General features: G+C 35.7%; 1 protein-coding gene across 1 annotated transcript in view; it reads right to left on the reverse strand.

Moving 5' to 3' along the window:
• The window catches only part of LOC121421904 (mucin-4-like), a 48208-nt gene continuing 35708 nt past the window's right edge, over window positions 1–12500 (reverse strand). The window contains exons 27-37 of the mRNA XM_041616706.1: window positions 11939–12280; window positions 10800–10906; window positions 9690–9912; window positions 8741–8791; window positions 8033–8092; window positions 7499–7632; window positions 6696–6915; window positions 5114–5249; window positions 3349–3505; window positions 2409–2453; window positions 1–471 (exon numbers count right to left, since the gene is read on the reverse strand). Coding sequence (XP_041472640.1) covers window positions 436–471; window positions 2409–2453; window positions 3349–3505; window positions 5114–5249; window positions 6696–6915; window positions 7499–7632; window positions 8033–8092; window positions 8741–8791; window positions 9690–9912; window positions 10800–10906; window positions 11939–12280 — 1511 coding nt within the window. The 3' untranslated portion in view covers window positions 1–435. The remainder of the gene's footprint in view (window positions 472–2408; window positions 2454–3348; window positions 3506–5113; window positions 5250–6695; window positions 6916–7498; window positions 7633–8032; window positions 8093–8740; window positions 8792–9689; window positions 9913–10799; window positions 10907–11938; window positions 12281–12500) is intronic.

Below are 12500 nucleotides of genomic sequence, written 5' to 3' on the forward strand. Positions count from 1 at the left end.
TTGAAATTAAATGTAATCTGTTCGCACATTTTGCACTCTAATTGGTCTGTGTATTTTTTTTTACTACGTTCAAATAATGCAATACATATCAAATGTGTTTACATATATAAATAATATAGCAATAATACATAATACAAAACAATGATGAGAGCATTATCTTCACTCATTTGTAAGATAAACAATAATCACTGAACGCAGAAGACGTTTTATCCGACAAGTCCCATTTTATCCGACAGTTACCATAGGAAAATTGCTTATCAGCCAATCAAAATCAAGGAAAGATGTCAGATCTGACAACTTGTCGGACGAAAATACTGATGAAACGCTCCCCAGTTATGTACATTGGCTTAAGGAACCTCACTGTTGGATTGAATCTCCTTTGAAGAAGGTTGCCCTTAAATCTTCGAAGAGACGATCCAAATTCTGCAGATATCTTTAGCAGTAGATCGGGTTTCGTTCAATATAACCCTCCTAAGAGGCAAGAAAATTAAAAAGATAAAAACAAAAACAAGATGAAGCATGGAGTAAAAGAAAGTTGTGACAATGAATTAAAAAAAAGGCACATGAACATGACGGTAAAGACCCGGTGGGCCACTTCCATTTACGAGTGGATACCATGCGCGACCATGGGGTCTCGAAAAGCACCCTAAACACGTAATTTCCATCTTCTGAAAATGCATCCCTTAACAAGTATTAGCGTGTAAAACCCTACCCTTAACAAGTATTGGAAACAAAAGGATACTCTTGGCAAATATTCCCTGAAATGAACCCCTAAACAAGTATAGGAATATTTTGTTATTTCACAGGTCCTTCGGTCGTCGGTTTTACCCTAACACATCATTTGGTTTATTAACACCCCACCTTCCACACCTCGCGCAAATCGGACTCTAAACACGTAGTGTTGGGACAAAAGGACATCCTTTATAAAACATTTTAATTTTGTTTTATCATCCCCGCAATTTTGACCCTAAACACATAACTTTCCTAGCGAAATAGATACCCTTTTTCATTAATTTTGTGATTTTGACACCCTTATCACATTACGTACGTAACGTGCGTACGTAACGTGCCCTATCTTGAAAAAGACATCTTTTTACGTGTTTTTTTGGTCGCGCATGGTATCCACCCGCCAATGTAAGTGGCGCCCCGGGGGTAAAGAAGGAGATTTTAACGAAATTGTAGAAAAAAAGACAAACTGGTGATTTCATACGAAGTGATGATTGGACCGAATGGTTGTTAGAAGAAACCTTGATGAACAGAATGGCATACATGTAAGACTCTGTTGACATAGGGAAGTTATGATGAAAAACATTTTCATTTTTTTTTATATGACATCACAAATAAAAAAAAAATACATATAAAACTATTTTTTTTAAATCATTGATGGATTTTCATCAAACCTTCACCAATATATTTATTTTTTTCATTTTCTGCTATTTTTTTTACAATAAATATTTGGTCAGAGCCAGGGGCGTCGATCCATTTTTCAGATTGGGGGGGCAAAATCATTAACGTTCCAAAGGCGCTGGATCGTACAAGACACCCACATATACACACGCGCACGCACACCCACCTCCCCCCACACACATATTATATATATATATATATATATATGACTCATGAGACACAGACACGTATCTCACCAACAAATTAATGCGAGCGGGAAGCGCGAGCTGATTTTTTTTTAGTATACTGGCAGGAAAAGCGTGCCTGTTTAGAACTGTTTGTAGTAACTCATGAGGAGGATACATATCTCATTACACAAATACAAGTGCCGAGAGTGAACTAAAATGTTTTCATATTCTAACCTGAAAGCTTGATATTCTAAGCATTTTTGGTACCAATGATCAAGATTGGTATCTAAAAGAAGAATAGATGCGAGCGCGAAGCGCGAGCTGAAAATTTTGATTTTTCGATCTGAAAAAATGAGAGTTTAATGGACGTTTTCGATAAAGAACAAGATATATATCCAATAAAAGATGAATGCAAATCGAAGCAGGAGTTCTTTTGAGGCTTTAAAGTGAAAACGGGACATTTGCATTCACCTATTTAATCATGAGAAGTATGTTTTTTGCTACAGAAATGATGCGAGCGCGAAGCGCGAGCCGAAAATTTTTATATTCCAATCAGTAAAGCAGGCATTTTGAGCAAGATTTAAATAAAGAACGATTTGTGTATCTCATTCTCGCTTGCTGAACATTACAATCTGTTTTTTTTTTGCCATATCCGGAATTGTTGGGGGGGCAAAATGATATGTTTGCCCCCCCCCCCCAATATTTTCATTGGTGGGGCGATCGCCCCCCCTGCCCCCCAGGATCGACGCCTCTGGTCAGAGCAAACCTTCCCATTAAATGACCTTTTCCCACATTATCAATATGAATTAATATGCAATTAAGAAGTTAACTTACGTTGTCTTCACCATCAACCATGTATGGTGTCCGGAAATCTCGATTCTAAAATTGAAAACAAAAATCAGATGGTTGAATGGATCAGACGAAATGTTGCAGTTATTATTCAATTTTTCATTCGCCATTTTAAATGGGTGTTTTATAAAAGAAAAACAAAGTAAGTTAAGAGTGACTGTACCAGGAAGTGGTGATCCTTTCCTATAATAAATAATAGACAACAAGTCTTTGATTGGATGTTGGTTCACCTCCTAGTAAAAGGTCACCAGTCTTAACAGAGAGTGGCTTTCTTAAATTTACGAATAGCTTTTTAAAACACCGACAAGTAGTGATACCCAAACTCGTTTTTCTATGCGAGTATAATAAATGCTTATATTTGTCCCTGTCAACATCACATGTTTACATCAGGTATAGGCCTTAATTCAAACCCTCCAATTATATTTTGTTCTAATTAATGTACATTCGACCCCAAAAGAAATAAAAAATGATGGTGGGCGGGGGATTCATATTTAGTCTACCAAAAATTTAGGGCCTATTTTTTCATAAATTCTAGTAATCAATGTTGGCATGGGGCGCTTGGTGCCCCCCCCAAAGTTCCGCGACCCAAGTGAAAACAAAATGAGAAAGAGAAATTGGGAAATGGTGATATTCTTGTTGAATTATATGTCAAAACCTGTAACAAAGTCATATACCTATTTTGAAAGTCGAAATTTTCGCTCACTCGCGACTTTTTGTAGGCCTACATTCTAGCTCCCACATACGCTACATTGAGCCCGCCCCTAAAAATGATTGGCTAATTACGCCACTGCTTCATGGATCGACACCATCATCAAAACCAAACTTAGTTATATACCCACAAAAAATTACATGGCTGGTTTATCGTAAGGCATTAATATTGATTCAGATCGTTATCAGAGATTAAAGCAGTTACAAAGAAACTTACCATTCCACCTCGTTCTCGATCTCTTGTCAGCCTTTGCACAGCTCGACCGACTGCGAACTCACGGCGATCGATTGAGTAATAAGACGAGGCATCATCATAGGGATCGTCACCAAAAAAGACGGGGCTGTCCCCATTATATTTACTGTGGTACGCCTCGCTGTCAAGACAATTAATGAAAATAATGAATAAAAGATAATAAAGTTACACTGCAGCCACTGATTTATATATATATCAATATTGCTTCAACAACTTTGAATATTAGTGAGAAGACCATACTACTACTACTACTAATACTACTATTACTACTACTACTACTACTGCTACTACTACTACTACTACTACTACTACTACTACTACTACTGCTACTACTACTTATAATAATAATACATGTACTACTACTACTGCGCGTACTACTACTACAAGTACAACCACCATCACTACTACAACAACGACAACTACTACTACTACTACTTCTCCTGGAAACAGTACAGGCCACTGTCTACTACTCCTTCTTCTGGAAACAGTACAGGCCACCGTCTGGTGAATTGCCGTACTGGTGAAGTGCAATATACAAGTGTAAGTACATTTTCCGATAAAAATTGCCTTCAGCGTGCAAGTAAGACCAATGACAAACTATGACAATGATAATAATATCAATACTCCTTGAACTTCTACCACTTTCTCTGTAACATTTAAACCCTCTAATATAATTCAGTGTTTCTGCGTTATATGCCTTCGTTCACTACGAGTTCTCGTTGATTTTGACAAAACCCTATATAGTTCTTCGAATTATGGACAAAAACTTCTTGAAAGTGACAGCTATGATCACGCAGGAGGATGTTCTCGTTTGCAATAATAGTAATGGATATTTCGAACTGACAAGTCATCAAAAAATATTATCTCTTGTGAACACACAGTACGGGAAATAGCAATTCGTCACTGGGGCAGCCACGGCTGAAATCCGACAGCTTTATAGCATCGAGATAATTCACCCTCGGGAGATTAACACGGGTAGCCCCTATTAAATCATCCCTTTGCACGTGGTTGACTATGTACAACAATATAGATCTTACAATAGACAGGCGATCACATCCTGTTTTGTGTCCGGCTTCAACCCCCCTCCCCGATCTTTACACACTGCTGTTCTTCACCGGAAGGTCTTCACCTAAAGTGTAGGTCATTTCGTACCCCAAAAAATGAATAGCAAAAAACATAAGGTGGGGGGGGGGGTGGGTGGGGTTAAACCCCTTTAAACTACCTAGCGTACGCTATACTGTTTAGAATACAGATCAGTGCCCCCATCATGAACAAGGGTAAACAGTTTGTTCCATATTGTTCAAATGAATACATAAATAGAAAATTATCATATTTACATGGTCCTTGTATTTTGAACATACATAACAGTACGACAATACACCAGACGGTGGACTGTACTGTTTCCAAAAGAAGAAGAACAAAAATAAATATAAGAACATATCTATGCTATTTGTACCTATTTTCATGCTTAGAATTGGTCATTATAATGATACAGTGTAATGCAGGTTAATTATATGAAATACTGAATTAGAAATGATTTTCGACTGTAAATGGAAATGGGACCTTCTCTTATAAATGACCTGATCAAGAATATATATATATATATATATATATATAGATATAAATATATATATATATATATATATATATATATATATATATATATACACCGCAATAAATGATGGCCCCGCTGATAATTATCTGGGATACGCCGAGGTATGAAACTTACTCAAAAGCGCGTTTGGCTGCATCTTGCCTTGAGGTATGCATTAGTAAGAAACTTATGCAGATGATGATCAGGATTGCGCCACTTACGGCACCTATAGCGATACCGACGATCGCTCCACCAGATAGTCCCGGTGAATCTACAGAAAAATGTAAGAAAAGTTCGCCATTATCTTGAACAATAATTAGATTGGTTATATATTCATAATCTGATGCAGTTATTACGATTCATAAGTACGGAATTAACTTAAAGATTTCATTCTTTAGATATTGGAGAAAGAGAGAGATATAACAAAAGATTAATTGAGTGATCGAAGAAAGAAAGGAAGATTGAATGAATGAAAAAACAAAGATTAAATGAACGAAAGAAACAAGGACTTATATAAAGAAAAATTATAAAGAAAGAGAGGAAGAACGTAATACAGATAAATAAATATAAAAAAGAAATCAAGAAAAAAGAACAACCAAGAGAGAAAAATATCATTAATAATAATAATAATTTAAGGTTTATATTATAGCGCAAATATCTGTCAATGACACTCAAGGCACACCATCAACTACTTATACAATACAGAAAAATGAAAGTAACAAATACACAGAAACTGAACAAATTGACAAGAAAAACAAAGAATGAAGGAAAAAAGATGAAGAATCAGACCGACATTCTTCTTGAGACAATTTTAAACACAACCCCAGGGACCCGTACCACAAAGATTAGCCATAAATCGTAGAACATTTTTCTACGATTGATTCCATGACTGCGATGTTCAATCGATCGTGGAAATCAAGTGTACGATTAATCACTAACCTTTGTGTTACGGACATAGGCGGCGGAAGCGGGGGGGGGGGGAGGACGTGCCCCCCTAAATTTGAGGGGGGGGTAATTGTTTCGTTGCACGCACCACGAACTGTCCTCTCTGCGCACTTCGATGCGAAAGTTAGTTTGGCAGAAAACGCATTTAAAGAAAAGCTTTTTTATAACCAGCGATAAGTGAACCTATCATGAGAGCAAATTATTTACCGCTCTCTTCCTTCGATAGTCCAGGTTCCAAAGTTTCATCTCGTATCTTTATATTTTCTTGAAGTGAATTATTTACGCTACAGTGGGCATCGTAAAAGAGCGGACGGTTCGTGGTGAAATCGCGAGGCGTGATAGCGCACTGTATCTTTTCCACGAACCGTCCTCTCTGTTACGATACCCACTGTGGTATAAATAATAAACTTCAAGAAAATATAAAGATACGGGATGAAACTTTGGAAACTGAACTTTTTAACGAAGACACCGGTAAATAATTTGCTCTCCTTATAGGTTCACTTATTGCTGGTTTTAAAAAAGCTTTTCTTTAAATGCGTTTTCTGCCAAACTAACTTTCGCATCGAAGTGTGCAGAGAGGACGGTTCGTGGTGCGTGCGACGGTTTGTTGATAACCTTTTGTTTGCTTGTCAATTTTGTTTCCTGCATTCCCCCTAAAATTTTTGGTTGCTTACCTTTTTTTTTGCTTGTAAAAAAAAATGTGGTGGTCCCCGGTCCCCCTAAAATTTCTGGCTTCTGCCGCCAATAGTTACGGGACCCTGAACAGACTTACCGGTCGGCAACATGACGGAGAGGGTTGTGCTCCCGAAAGTCAAAAGTTGATTCATTGTCGCTATGTCGGTGATAGCTTGTTCGATAGCAGTGGCTTCAGCTGTAGTCGGCGCTCCAACTTCTATCTGCATATTACCGATAACACTTCCTTCTACGAATGTTAGTACGTCGCAAGTGTAGGATTGTAGGGCATCATACCTGACTTCAATGTATTCCCTTACCTGTTATTTGGAACGATGAAAAAAAAGCAGGTACATTCAGTATTGTGTACTATAAGTGCTGTTTATTTCCTAACTACAAATTTCTGAACAAATCGAACACACCGACTTGAGAGCTCCACCCCCACCCTATTTTCTCATGAAATGCTTACTAAATGTGCGTTATAGATTTAACGTGTACATTATGTCATATGTCATATATTAGATAAGCTGTCTTTAATAACGAAGGGACATAATTTGTACCATGTTCATTTGAAGAAATGTTGTTACATCAGCGACTTTGTATTTTTCCCCTGTAAACAATGTATCATTGTCGTAATGTGCATTTATGTGATTAACACGATACAATATTTTTATTGTCCAATAATATTTGTTAATAACACTAGATCTAAATATTCTTGTTGCTGTGTTAAAGGCCCTTTTTTAAATACATGTTCCTATAGGAAGCAAAGTTTTTTTTCCACAACCTATCGATAAATTATTGCTGTGATTCAAATGATTTTAATTACAAGGATTAAAAAACACAATTTGTGAATGAAAATTAGAAGCTTTATAAAATCAGGCTCTTGATATGTAATGGACTTACCGCATTGCAAAATATGTTGGCAAGGTATTGGAAGTAAGGTGTCGTCGAATCAGAAAGACTTGTATTGTATTCCAGTATAACATCATTCAGCCGAGTTACTCTCAAGGAAAGCCTCACCAGACGGACTACTAAAGCTTAAAAATTAAAGAAAAAGAGAGAATATGACGATAATAACAAAGATAAAAATGATGATCATATTTTTGATATCAATTATTCTAATAATGACAATAATGATAATAATTATAGTAAAGTAATAGTATTATTGATACGATGATGACGACGACGATCATAACTATCAAAATATTAGTAATAATGATAACATTCATAATGATAATTGCATCAATAAAAATTATGTTTAAATACTATAACAGTGATACATTCTTAGTTTTCTCTCTCTAAGATATTAACGTTGCATAAAGTATCAGAAGTTGTTTCAGAAGTGGACGTTTATAAAGGAAAATGCATACCGAGAAGGAATTAGAAAGAAAGTAAATAAGTAAATGCATGATTAAAGGACTATAATTATCATATTACCTGTGGTTGTTGTTGTTGTTTTTGTTGTCGTAGACTCTATTATTTGATTTGTTTCCATGCCTAATATCAAAAGGAAAATGGCATAAATGAGAAATACATTTCTTGTATAAATCACTGTTGCAAAAAGTAATTTTTACCCTATTCGCACATGAATATTACTTGTTGACATAATACCGAACCTCATGAATTATTGCCTACGATTATATTATAAAGAGATTGAAATAGCCCTCTACCATAATCTTTCGCCATTATATGTCATATAATTAGTTTTGGGAAAAGATAAGAATTACATTACAGTAAACCCATCTCATTTCCCAATATTATGATTAAAAAAATATCACGATATATTGTATGTATTGAATTGCATTTTTGTGGTAAATATCTTGTTTACTGCGTTAAGATTTGTTGTGATGTTAATTGTAAATGGATTAAACTTAAACACTATTTCACATTTTACTTTATTATAGAGAACTGTCACTACTATGGTTTTAAAATTGACACCAGTTGGTGTTAATAGAGGACCACACCCGGAGGTATTAAAATTACACCCTAGAGATTGAATACAACACCAAGGAGTGTAAATCTAACAACCACAGGTGTTGTAATAACACCTATATGTGTTAAACTAGCACCTTCTTAAATAAGTGGTGTGGTCCTCTATGTACACCGGTTAACACCACAGTTTTTGCTGTGTGTATAAATACATACCCATTGTAGAAGAGATTGTTGAAATGTCAGGTTGCCTCTCCTGAATGGTTACTGTATAACGAAAAGACATGAATATTAGATAAGGTGATCAAATATGAATAGGACGAGTTGAGGTGGGGAGGGGGCGGCAGGGTGGAGTTACACGTTAATACTTTGAATTTGAACCTATATAACCATGGTAAGTTTCATTTGCTTCATGTGTTTCGTAATCCATTCCAACATAAATCATGAATATTGCATCATAATTTGGAAGCAACAAATAGCGATATATTTGATTGTTTAGTTTTGCGATATAGCTCAAACAGATTCTGTTCTTCTCTGATGATTCGTGACGTCAAAAAGATGTTGTCTTTAATCCCAAATGCCTCAAAATGTACTGAAAATGAGGATGATAAAAGATCCCTGAACAAAAATGTCTCGACTAGCTCAAGGTCCCTACAGGGCAGGTCCATTTCAGCAAAGATGTTTTGAATAAATAAAGGAAAATCAAACTAGCATGACGCTGGCATTGTCATCAAAATTTCGCTTAATATAACAAAACAGTTTATTATATGCAAATCCTGGTAGGTATGCAAATGGGGAAACAGATCTGGCCCCAACCAAATTGGTGGTATCATAATATGAAATGGGAAATATTTAATTTTTTTCCCCAATTCTGCAAAGATCTATTGCAATTCAGGCAGATGCTCCTTTATCGTTAAATATGCAAAAATTGAAATATCGAAGAAATAGTGAATGAGTGACGTCATCGACTCATCGACCCATGTACATACCACTGTGTTGCGCATAATCTGTAACTATTTGTGAAAACAATCGAGACTTTTAATAGGATGACAAACTTTCTTATTATGCACCCGATTTCGATGATATCTTGCCCGGGTATCTTGCTTCTTTGGTTTTACTGTTATTCCCACTTTTTAAAGGAGAAATTGAAAAGATTTATGCTTACCATTTGAGTTGACCGTCATTGGACTGTATGTTTCATTGCCTACTTGAAAGCTTCCTATATCCACAGCCGTGACGTTTACAGCATTGCTCCTGATGTCTTCTGCTTCAGATGAGTTGTTTGCTGAGATGGTTAAATCGACGTTCGCTACGACACTGCCGCTTGTGAAACCCAATACAACACACGTGATATCCCTATTTGTCAGCGTCATGTAGTACGCTACCAACTGTCCAGAAAACAACAACATCAGAATTATTTCTTTGTAGCAAGAATTATGTCAACGAATTATTTTGGTGATCCCATTTTTGTCGCATCATCTATCTCTTTTTTTGATGAAAGTATTAGCTGTTCATAGACAATACTTCATAGACTGAATCAAGGCTATTTTAGGAGAAGCATTCTTTTATTATTGAGTTTGTAATTCTGCATTGAACATCCCTTTTCAAAAGCACATCATGTATGTCGATGCGCATACCACTACCATTTTTTTCATAGTTGCTGTGGTTTCATTCTTGTCCCGCGAAATTATATCTGGATTCGTAGTTCAACGTCATTTTTAGGATATGCATTGTAAGATAAATCATAATGATATCAATAATAATAATTATGATAATGATGACAGTTATTAACAACAGCAGCATCAACAATAGAAATAATAACAATAGTAATTAATAACAATACTACTCAGTTCTCAAAGACGCATGTACCGTATAAATAGTCCCAATGCATTTGAAAAGTTATTGTTAAGGCATACCTTCTTAAACAGGTATGACTTAACACAGGTCTCAATCTGACGAGGTCTGTTATTGATCTCACGGGGAAGGTTTATAGTCATTCCACAATTTTGCTGCCATTTTCTCACAAATTCTCTCACAAAAAGTCTTGGATCTTACACTTTTTCAAAGAAAAGATCCTCAGTGATAACCGTTCATTGTTAACCCTTATTGCTAACCTTAACCATGTTAACCCTTAATTGTTAAACGAAGAGTTCAAATGGGGGTAATATTATTTTCTGAATGAAACCGCTGAGGTACTGCCTGGGTGTTCGCAGTGCACGTACACACATTAAGCATGTTAAGATTGTGGACTTTAAAACAAGATATACGAGCCTACCTGATCACAAAGAGCAGTTGCCAAAGTGGTAAAGGCAGTCGAAGTTGGGTCTGCAAGAGCGCTTTGATAAGTGGCGTTGAAAGAGATGACAACAAAGATAACAACATCTGAAAAGAAGACGAGAGAAAACAATTATAATATCTTTGTAACAAGCTACACTTAACACTTTGCAAATAATGATTCTACAGGAAAATGGTATTTTATTTCAAATTTGATTCACAGCTTAAGAATGAACAGTTCAGCTGAATTTAGTAGTCTTATACCCGATCAGGTGAAATTCGTAAAGACAATTATGATATGAAAGGATTTCCGTGAGTAATGATTTTACAAAGTTAATACTCGCGGTGTTCAGTTTACTCTACTATAATTTCTTCCCTTAGCTAAATATTCTGACGTTATCAACCAAAATGGAAGGTATTGAGTAACAAATACTAAGAATGCGGATGTCCGACTGGTTATGATTATAAAAGTAAACAAAAAATGTTATTTAGGAGTGTGCAGAGTGCTTGAACGATTACCCCCCTCCCCCAAAAAAAGATCAATGTTCAACTTCTGATCAATATATATTAAAAATTGAACATTTATTTCAACACTTAGTTAGTTATTTTTTCATTTTTTTGTAATTTATATTTTTCAAAAAGCCCGTGATTACTTCATATAGGAAATCAGGTTATATACAGCGTTCGGCAACTGTGTCAATACATGTAAAGACAAGTAAAAAGTGAAAAGCTTTTGATCTGTACAAAATAAATCATGACCATTATCATAAATGGAGCATACGCAACATGAAAATTTGTTTACACTCAGTTTTGCATTAATGAAAAATGAAGGTTAGACTGTGTAACAACCTAATATAAAAAGTTCATTTTTATAACTGTGCTCATCTTACTCAAATACGTGATTGAATAAATTTAGATAAGCACACATTACCAACCCATGAACCGAGAATTTATCATACATCGACTCCTTTTCTTTATTTTGATTAAATTGTTTACGATGTTGAATATAATGCAAATAAACACAAGTTATTTTTAGTCAATTGCGCATCAAAAATCTTAGTATTTACAATCTAAGGATTATGAAATGTGACACATTCGGATATTCTTATTTATTTCTACTTTTTTACTCAATATATCTACCGAATTGCGAGGTGGCGACTGTCTCCATTGTTGTAGAAGTTATTATGCTTGTGGTATCAGACGTCACTGGTGTAGCATCAGTTGTTAAGCTTGTGGTATCTGACGTGACTGCTGTGGTATCAGTTGTTATGGTGGGGTTGTCAGACGTTACTGATGTGGTATCAGTTGTTATGGTTGGGTTATCAGACGTTACTGATGTGGTATCAGTTGTTATGGTTGGGTTATCAGACATTACTGATGTGGTATCAGTTGGTAAACTTGTGGTATCTGACGTCACTACTGTGGTATCAGACGTCACTGTCGTGGTATCAATTGGGTCCATTGTTGTGCTGGTAGGTGAAACTAAAAATCAGAAAACAAAGATACATGTGTAACATTTGCCATAACATGTTTTTAAGTTCATAATACCTGTCGGGCAAATACAAAATTATGAGAGATGTGGTCAGTTGTATCAAGAACTTGATTAAAAGTTACAGAACTTAAAGCAATACCAGGTAACATTGTAAGTCGGTAGTAAGATATACGAACCCTCTGCTGCTATTTGTTTATCAACATTCGGATA

Source organism: Lytechinus variegatus, chromosome 9, assembly GCF_018143015.1.
Source record: "Lytechinus variegatus isolate NC3 chromosome 9, Lvar_3.0, whole genome shotgun sequence".
In the NCBI taxonomy this organism is placed as follows: domain Eukaryota; kingdom Metazoa; phylum Echinodermata; class Echinoidea; order Temnopleuroida; family Toxopneustidae; genus Lytechinus; species Lytechinus variegatus.